This window comes from Microtus oregoni, unplaced genomic scaffold, assembly GCF_018167655.1.
Source record: "Microtus oregoni isolate MIOR12 unplaced genomic scaffold, Mior012 000029F_ref0000214, whole genome shotgun sequence".
Lineage (NCBI taxonomy): Eukaryota > Metazoa > Chordata > Mammalia > Rodentia > Cricetidae > Microtus > Microtus oregoni.
The window spans coordinates 25,855,263-25,867,398 of record NW_024543088.1 but is presented as its reverse complement, the minus strand read 5'-3'; the positions used below and the strand labels follow the sequence as shown (position 1 = coordinate 25,867,398).

Sequence of the window (12,136 nt, the reverse complement as noted above, 5' to 3'; positions counted from 1 at the left end):
TAGCCCTAGCTTCCTGTCACTCCAGCCACACAACCATTCTGAAGGTTTGTAGTCATAAACGACAGGGCTGGCTATGTAGAGCAGTCCTCCACCCGGAGTGCAAGTCAGATTACAGAAGGAGCCTTTCACATATGGCTGCTGGGCCTAACTCTCTAACTCCAATAGGCTGGATATGGGTCACAATTCTGATGCCTTTCCTATTTCCTAAGGTGATGAACAATGTGTAGTCACACGCCAGCTACTAACCATCCGCCTCAGTACCTGCCAAGTTTCCATGTGCACAAGAACCACTTGGGGGGTCTTGCTAAAAAGAAGTCTGAGGAACCCCCAGGTGCTACCAATGCTGACAGCAGAACTCCACGAAACAAGTAAAGCTGGGTAGGAAGGCAACACTCCCTGGGTCTTTGAGAACCCACTCTGGGCTAGCTGGTACTCATCCAAGTCAAGAAAACCTCTTTAAAAAGTCCAGCCCAGCCTATATTGAAATAGGGAGTTAGAACTGCAGATTTAATTCCTCTTCTTGCGATGGGAACATCTGAGTATCTGACCTGGGGCAATGAACACAGTGGAGGCATGTTTGGGCATTTGCAGGGCCTGGGATCATGCTCTTGAGTAGCATCAAGGCCCTTAGTTCGACATAGTCAGAGGCAGCATAGGACAATGCAGGACGCAGAACGTGTGTGCTCTATTCTTCAGGTACCAACTGGGTTTTGACAGCAGCTCACTGCCTCCACCATCCACTCCATCCAGAAGATCCAACCCTACACAGCTCAGACTTGCTCGGCCCTTCTGACTTCAAAATTGTCATGGGTGAGTAGGAGGGCCCAGACTTCCAAAGCCAGTTGTAGTTCTTGGAACAGAGTTTCCCTGCTACCATTTGCAAGGCTCTTCCTTATAAAATAAAGACCACGTGCTGGCTCGGTTCAGTTCAACACTGAGCCACAATCTAATTAAAAACTAGTGCCAGCCCATGGCAGCCTATAAACTTCATAAAAACAAGATCAGCATCTATTGGGAGAGCGGAAGCTGGAAGTTTTGAGACAGGGGAGGATGTAGGGTAGTATTTTTTTTGATGCACATCAAGATTTTTAGTAATCGGAATTTTGTTTGGGGAATTCTTTTTTAAAGTCCTTTCAGAGCTAACTTGCATTACAAATTAGTCTCAGAAGATGAAAAGATGGCTTCATAGTTGAGAGCCCCTGCTCTTGGAGAGGGCCAGACTTCCTTTCCCACATCAGCAACCCACAACCACCTGTAACCCCAGCTTCAGAAGATTTGGCCCCCCTTCTGACCTCAGCAGATACCCCGTGCATGTGCATAGCATGCACGCACACAGGTATGCACAAGTGCACACACACATGCACACACATACACTCATGCATGCACGAAAATAAAATAAAAATCTTCTGGAACACCAAAAACATTGCATCGGGAATGAATAACTCAGAAATACTTTCAATTTCTAATGTATTATTTATTTATTTTCAGAATTAGTTTACAAAGCAGTATTTCCATATGAGGTTTTACATACATATGTTTCATTTTGGTTGGTTCTTCCCCACCCCACCCCTCTCGCCACTCATCTCCCTACCCCGCTTCCCTGCTTCCCTTTTTGCTCCCAGTATTCACCTGTTCCAGTTTCCTCTACCATCTTCCCTACCCTCATCCCCTTAGAGAATAATTTCTTTTTTTCTGGTCATATGGGTCCCATTCCTGGCCTTCACTCACATTTTCTCCTACCTATTCATGCATATTTTAATAGAGACAAGGATATACATGCGAGAGAGAATGCACAGTATTTGCCTTTCTCAGCCTGGGTTATCACGTAGGAAAAACCTCTAATTAAGCAGACGACCTATGATGCAGACAGTAAAGGGTGACTATGATCAATTGAACAGTGGCAAGGGCATCAGATGGAACATTCTCAGTCACTGTGATGGTCAGAGGTGGAGCCAGGAGAATGCGCAGGATGGCTGAGGGGGTGAGGACAGAGAGGGGAGGGATTAAGACAGAAACGGGTACCAGATGGAACATGGGGCGGTAGCGAGCAAGGCTCCACCTTTCCCTCCACTCTGCTCTGCCTTACATACTTTCCATGGTCCAGGAAAGCACTGGAGGCGCCGCTCAGATGAAGACGAACAGCATCTGAGTGTGAGGCACGTCGTCCTGCACCCCTCGTATAACCCCAGCACATTTGAGAACGACCTGGGTCTGGTGGAGCTGTTGGAAAGCCCAAGGCTAAACGAATATGTGATGCCCATCTGCCTGCCTGAGCATCCCTCCACTGAAGGTACCCGTCTTAGCTAGAGTTACTGTTGCTGTGATGAGACACCATGACCAAAGCAGGCTGGGGAGGAAAGGGTTTATTTGCCTTACACTTCCACATCACTGTTCATCACTGAAGGAAACCAGGACTGGAACTCAAACAGGGCAGGAACCTGGAGGCAGGAGCTGATGCAGAGGCCATGGAGGAGTGCTGCTTACTGGCTTGCTCCACGTGGTTTGTTTAGCCTGCTTTCTCATAGAAGCCAGGACCACCAGCTCAGAGATGGCCCCACCCACAACAGGCTGAGCCCACCACATCAGTCACTAATTGAACAAATGCTGTACAGACTTGCTTACAGCCCGATCTGACTGAGGCAATCTCTCAATCGAGACTCCCTCCTCTCAGGTAACTCTAGCTTATGTCAAGTTGGCATAGCAACCAGCCAGCATAGCATCTCTCCCCTGGCTACTCCTCTGTAGTGTGACTGTGGCTATGGCAAGGCGTTCTTCTTCAGCACTGATGAGGCTCTATAAAACAGCTCATCTCACAATGTGCGCTTCCCCTAACACAACCAAATCGGAACACATTCCACAGAGGCACAAGTAGTATTAGGCACAAAGTAAACCGGCATGCTTGTTTTTTCATATAGGAACTCCAAAACCATCCAAGTGATTATACTAGGAAATTTAACAACGTATTGATGAACTATAAGTAAAGGGGATGATCTGGGATGCACACAGGAAGAAATTGCATAGAGCCTGGGGCAGGGTTGGGGGAGTTAGTAGTCCACGTTGTGGAGGCTGGAAGAGTAGAAGACAACTCCCTTTTCTGAAAACCCCATCATTTAAGAAAACCTGTCATTCCTTGTTGTCACTCCCAGCATCACCACGCAGTACACAGAAGGATAGCTGAGGGGCTGTGGCTCAGGCTGCACAGAGCTCTGCAATGGCGTGTGTGCCTTGTCCGCACTGGGCCCTAGTTTCAATAACCAGCACTACACAGCCAACCAGCAGAGGGAGGGAGGATCCAATCAAGACCCTGGCTTTCTTGGTGAGTCACCTTGAGGATGCTGCCAGCCTCATTAAGCCTAGGTCCCCCGCCTCTAAACTGGATGCGAAACCCCATCAGGCTGGCTATGTTATTAAAGTGAACTATCGTGAACAGAATATATCCAACGGAGAGCCAGGAGGCCAGGCCAGGCCAGCTGGCCTTTTCTTCTGTGGAATTCAGTGTGTCATATCCTCACTCATTTCCTGAAGCTTAAAGATGGTGCAGAAGAAATTGCTGGAATCTGAGAAGTGTTTAAGAGAAGTGAGCCGACAGGAAATGTGTAGGTGAGACTGGCTGGCTAACCAGGCACTATGGGCTTCGAAGGGACCAGCTGCCTGGCACCCACTAACTTACGATATTCCCCCTGGAAGCCTTGTACATGTTGGTGTGACTCGCCACTATGCCCAGAGATTACTGCCCCTCTCAACTCACACGGGAAAGCTTCTTTCTTCAGTAGACAGAGATTAACATAGAGACCCACAACTGGTCAAGTTACAGAGAATAAGATTGGCTGTGCCTTCTCCGCCCTAAATTATATACATGATATCTATTTCACAGCCCTCCTCCAAGGGCTCAGGGATCGCTGTGGACAGGGTAGGCAGAAAGGATGTAAGAGGCAAAGCCTACAGAGAGACTTTTTTGTGGACACAGCAGGGCAGTGACGTGTGAATTCACAGCAGTTGTGTGAAGTACAAACAAGTCCCGTGCAAGCCCCGAGCCAGACAAAATCCCAGCATGCAGAGGGGCGCTCAGCACAAAGTCCCACTCCTACCTGAGGAGATATGGTGATTGATGGCTTCTGGGAAGGGGAGAGTCAGTTTTCTCTATGGGCGTGACCTTTAGTGGGTCAACCACACTCCGGTGTAAGGTCACACAGCCAAATACAGACCACACAGATCAGATTCATCAGATGAATAGAAAAATAAATAAATAAATAAACAGAGAAAGGGAGAGATGTCACAGAGTTCAGTGGGTCGGGAAGGTGGGTAGAGCTAGGATGAGCTGGGGAGAAAGGGATGAATATGATCAACATACATTGTACAAATTTATCAAAGAACTAATAAAATGTAAAAAAGAGAGGAAGGAAGGGAATGAGGAGGAAGAAAAAAGAGAAGCGGAGGCTCATCAGCATCACGAGAAGCGGATGTGCGAGGAGAGATGCGGTTCTCTGAATTTAAATGCAGTACTGTCTTCAGTATCCAAGGCTTCTTATTAAATGAGAATGCAATTGCCCTCTCTGCCCTCAGTCCATTTCCATTTTATCCCCACATCTGTGACTCCATAAGCTTATGGACTTCATAATCCTTGGTTTGTGGGTTTGCCAAGTCCAGCACATTCATTTTAGGGATGTGGCGTCTGAAAGTGAGGCCTGACTTGTAACTGACGATGCTGGGCTCTATGTCCAAAGTCCTTGACCAGGGGGACCTCCTTCCTACAGCCTAACATTGCTGTAGACTTGAGGGTGCAAGAGGGAACAAGATGGGTGAAATGACAGCTCTCACGGAGCCTTAGGTCCTTGCTGGCTGCCAGGAAGGTGAGGTAAATAAAGGGACCAGGTAATAAATCAAGGAGCAAATGCCATCTGACTCAGCACCCATCTCGCCCTGTCCCTCCCCTGCAGCTGCCTTTCTCTGAGTAGTAACTTCAGCCCTTTTTTCGCCAGCAGAGGATGATGCAGTTGGCAGGGCCAATCTTAGCACATGCCACACAGTGTAGACATGTGTAGTCCATTCCTGGCTGCCCAGACACAAATAATCACACAGAAACTATATTAATTACAACACTGTTTGGCCAATAAGTTAGGCGCAATGCTAGCTAGCTCTTGCATCTTAAACTGACACATTTCTATAATCTGTGTGTCACCATGAGGCTGTGGCCTACCAGTAAGGTTCCGGCATCTTTCATCTTCTGCAGCCTCGTGGTATCTTCCTGACTCTGCCTTTTTTCTCTCTATATCTTTGTTTGGATTTTCTATATTCTGCCCTGCCATAGGCCAAAACAGTTTCTTTATTAACCAATGGTAGAAAACACATTCACAGCATCAGAGGGGCGTCCCATATCACACAGATTTCTCCTCACAGTCTCTTCTCTCCTCCAGGAACCATGGTCATTGTCAGCGGCTGGGGGAAACAGTTCTTACAGAGGCTTCCAGAGAACCTGATGGAGGTGGGGTTCAATTTATATCTTACAAACAGTAATGCTGTGGTTGTGCGTCCAGCCCTCTTGCTGTATTCTGCCTGTTCTGGGTTTTGGAGGCTTTGAGAAGGGAAATGATAAGAGAGAAAACAGGGGCCAGACAACTCCAAAATTTAATAGGAGACCCAGAAATTTTGAAGTGTTTGTTGACCTGGACTTGGGCTCCAGTCTCTAAACACTATTCTATGTCCCTGACAGCTTGTAAACATCTCAGAATATGGAGGTCCTCCCAGAACATGGCAAGAGTGGGTACCCAGCAGGCTCATGAGTCATATATGCACTATGAAGACTGTATAGCAAATTATCAAGAAGGGTCCAGGCTCTGAGAAACGCAGTTCGTTCCAACGGGAACTTGACCATAGCACTCAAAAGTCATACCCCCGTCATTTCAGACAAGAGTGCTAGACTTAACCTAAGGAGCCATGGCTCCCAATCTTGGACCCCCGTGACTTCTTTATCCACCTGAAATAAGTTGTTTTAGTCTTCTACAGGGGTAGGGGACAGCATATGACTTACTAGATTTCCTCTGATAACCGCCTGGTTCTGACATGACTGGGTTCTATTATGGGGCTGGGTTCTAAATCCTCGAACACATTGAAGTCACTGACCATGTGACAGGCTTGTCACAGTCTAAAGGTTTTGGATGTGTGGCAATCACCCATTGCTTCATTCATGAACTCTCAGATGGTTACCCGCTGTCTCCTGCAAACTAGCTACTAGGCGCGCCAAGGAGAAGAGAAGGTAAATGGGTGCTCTCTAGCTCCTGGCCTCCTTGTGCTTCCGGTCAAGTGGGACAGACAGGAAATAGTTATGGGTATGATGAACATGAGAAAGAAATGCAAGGTGCTCTGGGATGTACAAGGGAGGTCTGGGTCAGTCTTGGGGACTAAAGATGCCTTCCCAAAGGACGTTGCTCTCAAAATGGTACCTGAACGGTGAATAGTAAATTAGGGACTCCCGCATATGCCAAAACAGCATCCTTGTGACAGGGCTTCCTGTCCCCACTTTCCCAAGATGGCCATAGCCCAAGGAGACTCTGCACAGACTATAGTTCCCTTGTAACAAAAACACACTGAGAGTGCGTGCTAGGAGCACACATTCTCACAGTGAGGGAAGTTGACTCACAACTGTCTGTAACTACGGTGTCAAAGAACCTCATGTCCTCGTCTGTCCTCCACAGGTACCAAGTAGGCATGTAGCACACAAACATACAAGCAGGCGAAACCGCATATATACATTAAAAATGATAATTTTATTATTTTAAAATAATAGTTTTAATATCTTAATTAAGAAGAAATACCTAGCACCCACATATAGTATATACTAAATAGCTATACACTGTCAAAGCCCTTGGTCATTCATTTCCTTTGTGAAGATGCATGCAATTAGTAATTAATATTATTATTAATACTGTGAGGTTCATCTTTAAGATTAGGTGTGAGAGTCTCAGTGGTCTAAGAAGGAGAGATAAAACCACATGCACCAGGTTCCAGAGCAGGGATGGAGTAAGCAGTATGCAAACTGACATGGGTTTCTATATGTTGTCATATTTGAAGCTGGTATATATGCTAGGCAAGGATTATTGTTTCCATATGACAGATAAGATAATTGAGTCTCAAACAGGCAAAGCTACTCAACCAAGTCCACAGAGCAAGTCTGTAGCTGAAGCTATAACAGATGAATCCCTAGTTCTCCACTCCGTTGTGCCTTTACCTGTACCACGCGGCAGTTCCTGAAAAGGAGTATAAGGTAGCTGGAGGCCTGCTCGGAAGCTGTCAGACAGCAAGGTCCTCTTGGCCAGGAGTGGGCACCAACGATAGCCTTATGTTCCAGATCGAAATCCCAATTGTCACCTACGACACCTGCCAGGAGGCCTATGCCCCATTGAAGAAGAAAGTGACCAAGGACATGATCTGTGCTGGAGAAAAGGAAGGTAAGAAGCTGACTGAAATATAGGTGCTGAAAACCTGGGATGGAGTCGGGGCGAGGGGAAGAAAGACACTTTCTCGGCATGCCTTCCTGAACTAGCGCTGGTTTGGATCCAATGGTCTGCTGCACCCTCTAGTGCTCAATTGCCTGAACTACAAGTCGAACTCAGATTTGCACTGGGAAAGGGGCACACTGTGTTTCATCTGTACCTCCCTTTTATCTAGGGGGAAAAGACGCCTGTGCAGGTGACTCTGGAGGCCCCATGATGACCAAAGATCAAGAAACAAACCAATGGTACCTGGTGGGCGTAGTGTCCTGGGGCGTGGACTGTGGGAAGAAAGATCGCTATGGAGTATATTCTTACATCTATCCCAACAAGGATTGGATCCAGAGAGTCAGTGGAGTGAGAAACTGAGTACGGCTCCCCAGCCAAGCACCCACTGGTCAGTCGCCAGCGGAAGATCATCAGTGAACATGAGCAACATTTCCTCCCCTGGCCCTCAATCTGCTCGCCCATTCCTGGATGATAATGGAATTCCTTCAGCCCCTTCTCCTTGCTCTTGATAGAAGCAAAGTAGCAGAGAGGTCAGAGTGAAAGTCTGGATCTGGATCTAGCATTTACCACTTTTGGAATGATGGACAGCTGACCACCTCTTTATGCCTGTACCTTCAACCACGGGGCGCAATGTGGCTATACCTGATCTACCTCACAGAAGCCCGATGAGGAGAAAGTTACTATATGCATAGGACTTAATCCCATGTATGAACTACGTGTTCCATATGTGCCCACCAGGCAGGTGGAGTTCTTTATAAACTCCTGCTTGGGTCTCAGGGATGATTAGCAACACGCCCCCTCCTCCCACCCGCCACCATTTTCTCAGTCTGCCCCCTAAACTCTAAGCTTCTTTTCCAAAGACAGTTCCCCAATCCCAGCCCCAATCTCCCATAATAATGTAAAAGAAATGAAATTCTTAGCCCTATAGCATGGCACAGCTCACACACTCAGCAATGTAAGTAGACACTTGAGCTAAGTTCCAATGGTAAGAGTGACTCAGGGAAGTAAGGGCTGGAAGGGAACGGTGGATTGTGAAGCCAGACCACCTCCATCTTTCATGTGTCCCTCGACGGGTCCTTTTTCCTCATTTGAAGGACCTTTCAAGCACTGACATTCTAGAATCCAACAAGACCATGTTTTCAATGATGGCTTAGACTCAGAGTAACCACAAAGAAAAATGTTCATTTGACTGGAGCCCCAAAACTCTCCCGCTGCCCCTGCAATACCCACCTTGATCCACCACACCCAGGTCCCAAAGGACACAGCCAAGGATCTTCCCCTGAATCTTAAGAGAGTAGCTTATCTGAGCCCCACCCTCTTCTCACCCCTCTCCCCCGCCAACATGGGCTGTCCAAGGCAGGCCCTGGCAGGCTCGCTCTCACGCACCTGCTCTCTCCCTCCCACATCCTAGCTGACCTTAAGCAGCCATTGCTCTAGTTCCTGCCTCTTTGTCTCCGCATCTGAGAACCTTCTTCTTTGGAGAACCTTCTAGAGACCTCACCCAAGACAGACTTTTCCAACAGACAGAGACCCAGCCCTGTGTTTCTGTGTGTGAGAATTGTTCTTCATAGAAGGCTTTGGTCCTTGAGCTATGCTGCTGCTGCGAGAGCCTAGGCTTATCTCTGGTGGGGGATGAGGACTCGAGGGCACTATGCCCAGGGCTGCACACTCGGGGGCAATTCACAGCCTGCTTTTATTTCTCTGAGCAAGTCATTCTGCCTCTACCGGGTTTGCTCTTGATTCTGTAAGGAGATGGCACTTAGACCCAATGATCAGACACCACTCAAGCAAGCCGGCACTCTACTGTACTGGCTGGTTCTGTGAGTCAACCGCACAAACTAGAGTCATCAGAGAGGACGGAGCCTCAGTTGAGGAAATTCCTCCATGAGATCCAGCTGCAAGACATTTTCTCAATTAGTGATCAATAGAGGAGGCCCAGGCCATGGTGGGTGGTGTCATCCCTGGGCTGTTGATCCTGGGTTCTGTAAGAAAGTAGGATGCATAAGCCAGGGGAAGCAAACCAGTAAGCAGCACCCTCCCATGGCCTCTGCATCAGCTCCTGCCTCCAGGATCCTGCCTTGTTTGACTTCCTCCAGTGATCGACTAAGATCTGAACATGTAAGCCAAATAAACCCTTTCCTCCCCAACCTGCTTTTTGGTCATGGTATTTCATCACAGCAATGGAAACCCTAAGACATCTATTTAGGTTCCTGATGAAGACTTTTGATGCAGTTTTGAAACTGTTTCGAGGCAACGAGTCTTTCCACTGAGCAGTGTGCTGGTCCAGGTCGTGCTGACGGCAGCATCAGGACCGAGGCAGTGAGGAGAGTACAGGCTCCACCTTGGCGAAGCTCCAACAGACACATATGTGATTACTGTATGGGCGTGACCTCTGACGAGTGTAGGGGAAGAAGACCTTCAGAGAGTGTGTCCTTCCACAAGCGAGGCCAAGAGGACTCTGGGAGGATGAGCAGGGGTCCCTGTCCACTCAAGCTTTCTCAATAGCCCCAGCTCCTCCCACAAAAATCATATTTCCAGGAAACCAGCATTTAAGCACGAGAATCAACATCTAAGTGGGCCTCTCTCCTTAGAAGCAGAATACTTAACAACGCTTTAAAAGCATCGGGATTTCTGTGCAGGTGCCAATTTCTGGCTAGGCCCAGTTTATCCTACTTATCTTCCAAATTGTAACTTCATCCTTATCTTGCAAAGGCCCATGGAACTTCAACCTTGTCCAATAAGCATCGGTTAGATGATGTGGTGGTTTGGACATAAATGGCCCCCCCCATAGTCTCATGTATCTGAAGGCTCTGTCATCAGGCCGAGTGGCACTATTTGAGAAGAATTAGGAGGTGTGACCTTGTTAGAGTAGGCGTGGCCTTGTTAGAGAAAGTATGTCACTTTGGGTGAACTTTAAGGTTGTTAAAAGTCTAAGCTAGGACCAGGGGCTCTCGCTTCCTGCTGCCTGTGGATCCAGAAGTAAGACTCACAGCTTCTTCTCAACCTGCAACACCATCATGCACCCTGACATGATGAAAATGAAAATGGACTGAACCTCTGAAGCTGTAAGCAAGTCATAGTTAAATGCTTTCTTTTTATAAGGGTTGCCATGGTCATGGAGTCTCTTCAAAGCAATAGAACACTGACTAAGACACAAGTCTCCAAACTGCTGTTGTGGTCCAAGAAACTTGATCTCCTAGAACCACAGAAACAGAAAGATGGTGTAGCCATGAAGACCACAGTGTCTAAGTTCATAACCCAATGCTAGCAGACTCACCACCTTCAAAGCCAGCCGTTTCCTAAACAATTCGAAGATATGCTGCCAGAAAAAAAAGGCCTGGCTCCAGGCAACCAGAATCTACCTCCCAAGAAATTAATTTGTATAACGAGAGCTGTGATTTCATACTCTGAGCACTGTTACTAACAACGATGATCATGCCTGGGACCCATTAGGCAAAGAAGCCGTTGTTCTTATGGGAAACTACACATTCGTTCCAAAAACATCTGTGTTGAGTCAAAGAGCCCTGCTTGGCTTGTGTGCGTCTTCATGCACCGATGAGCCTGGTAAGTTGTTTACATGCTGCAAAAATGTGTTCTATTCCATTAGGATCACTGTAGCATGAAGAGAGAGAGACTGGAGGGAAGGTTGAGTTATAGATACAAAAACATGTCTCGGGTTTTATTGATTCATTCTGTCTAAAAACCCTTCACTATTGTCCCTGCAAATTATCAAGATACCATAAAGACAATGGCTCAGCACACAAATTATATTACTTGAATTCTCCCTGCATCCAGATTAGAAAAGTTTTTTTTTAATAATTTCAGTTTGTATGTTCAATGTCCTCTTCAGAAATAAACTATCATAGCATGTCGACACTGGTACATTCAAGACTGGAATATGTGCTTTGTTTCTGCTAGAAATTAATCTTTTCTGCAAAGGCTTGACCAAAAAAATAAAATAAAATAAAACCTGAGATGCTCTTCAAGCAAGAGGAAGGTAAGTTGCAGGGAGAGAAAATCAGGGTCGCTGACATACAGACACACAGGGAATCTGGGTCTAGAATGGGTCTTGAAAGCAAGAGGTGAGGTCTGAAATGGTGACAGTGACTTCAGTATATTAATTAAAAAAAACAAAAACATTGTTTGCTGTCTCTTGGTTGAGAGTATTGAATCTATGAATTGGCGGATAAGAAAACAATTGAGAAATTATAAACTTAGACCAAATATACTGAAGCTTTTACATACCTATTCTGTAACTGAGCCCCAACAATAACCTGTGATGAATTAGTCCTCTAATTGGTGCAGTGAGCCAACTGAAGCACCATAAAGGTACTGCAACTGAACCAAAAAGAGAAGCTCCCCACAGCTACCAATACCCCAGAAGCCCAGATCTTTGTGTATCATAGAATTCTCCAATGCCCCATTGAATGAGGACCAATTGAAGTTGATTCTAAAAATGGGATATGAAATATAAGACGAGCCTGGAGCATCTGGTCGTCAGTGCCAGAAAGTAAGGAACCATTCAAAAACCCCCTCAACGGTGGAGATATCTCCAGAAGTCAGGGAGCCAACAGAAGGAGCCCCAGTGTCAACAGTGGAGACATCTCCAGAAGGCAGGGAGCCAACAGAAGGAACCCCAG

At 46.8% G+C, this 12,136-nt stretch overlaps 1 protein-coding gene across 1 annotated transcript in view; it reads left to right on the top strand.

Annotated features, from left to right (window-relative positions):
• Masp1 (MBL associated serine protease 1) overlaps positions 1-9,432 on the top strand; it is a 75,074-nt gene extending 65,642 nt beyond the window's left edge. Inside the window, exons 11-15 of the mRNA XM_041678287.1 lie at positions 697-810; positions 2,105-2,290; positions 5,415-5,482; positions 7,346-7,445; positions 7,666-9,432. Of these exons, the coding sequence (XP_041534221.1) occupies positions 697-810; positions 2,105-2,290; positions 5,415-5,482; positions 7,346-7,445; positions 7,666-7,856 (659 nt within the window). The 3' untranslated portion in view covers positions 7,857-9,432. The remainder of the gene's footprint in view (positions 1-696; positions 811-2,104; positions 2,291-5,414; positions 5,483-7,345; positions 7,446-7,665) is intronic.
• Positions 9,433-12,136: the final 2,704 nt, after the last annotated feature.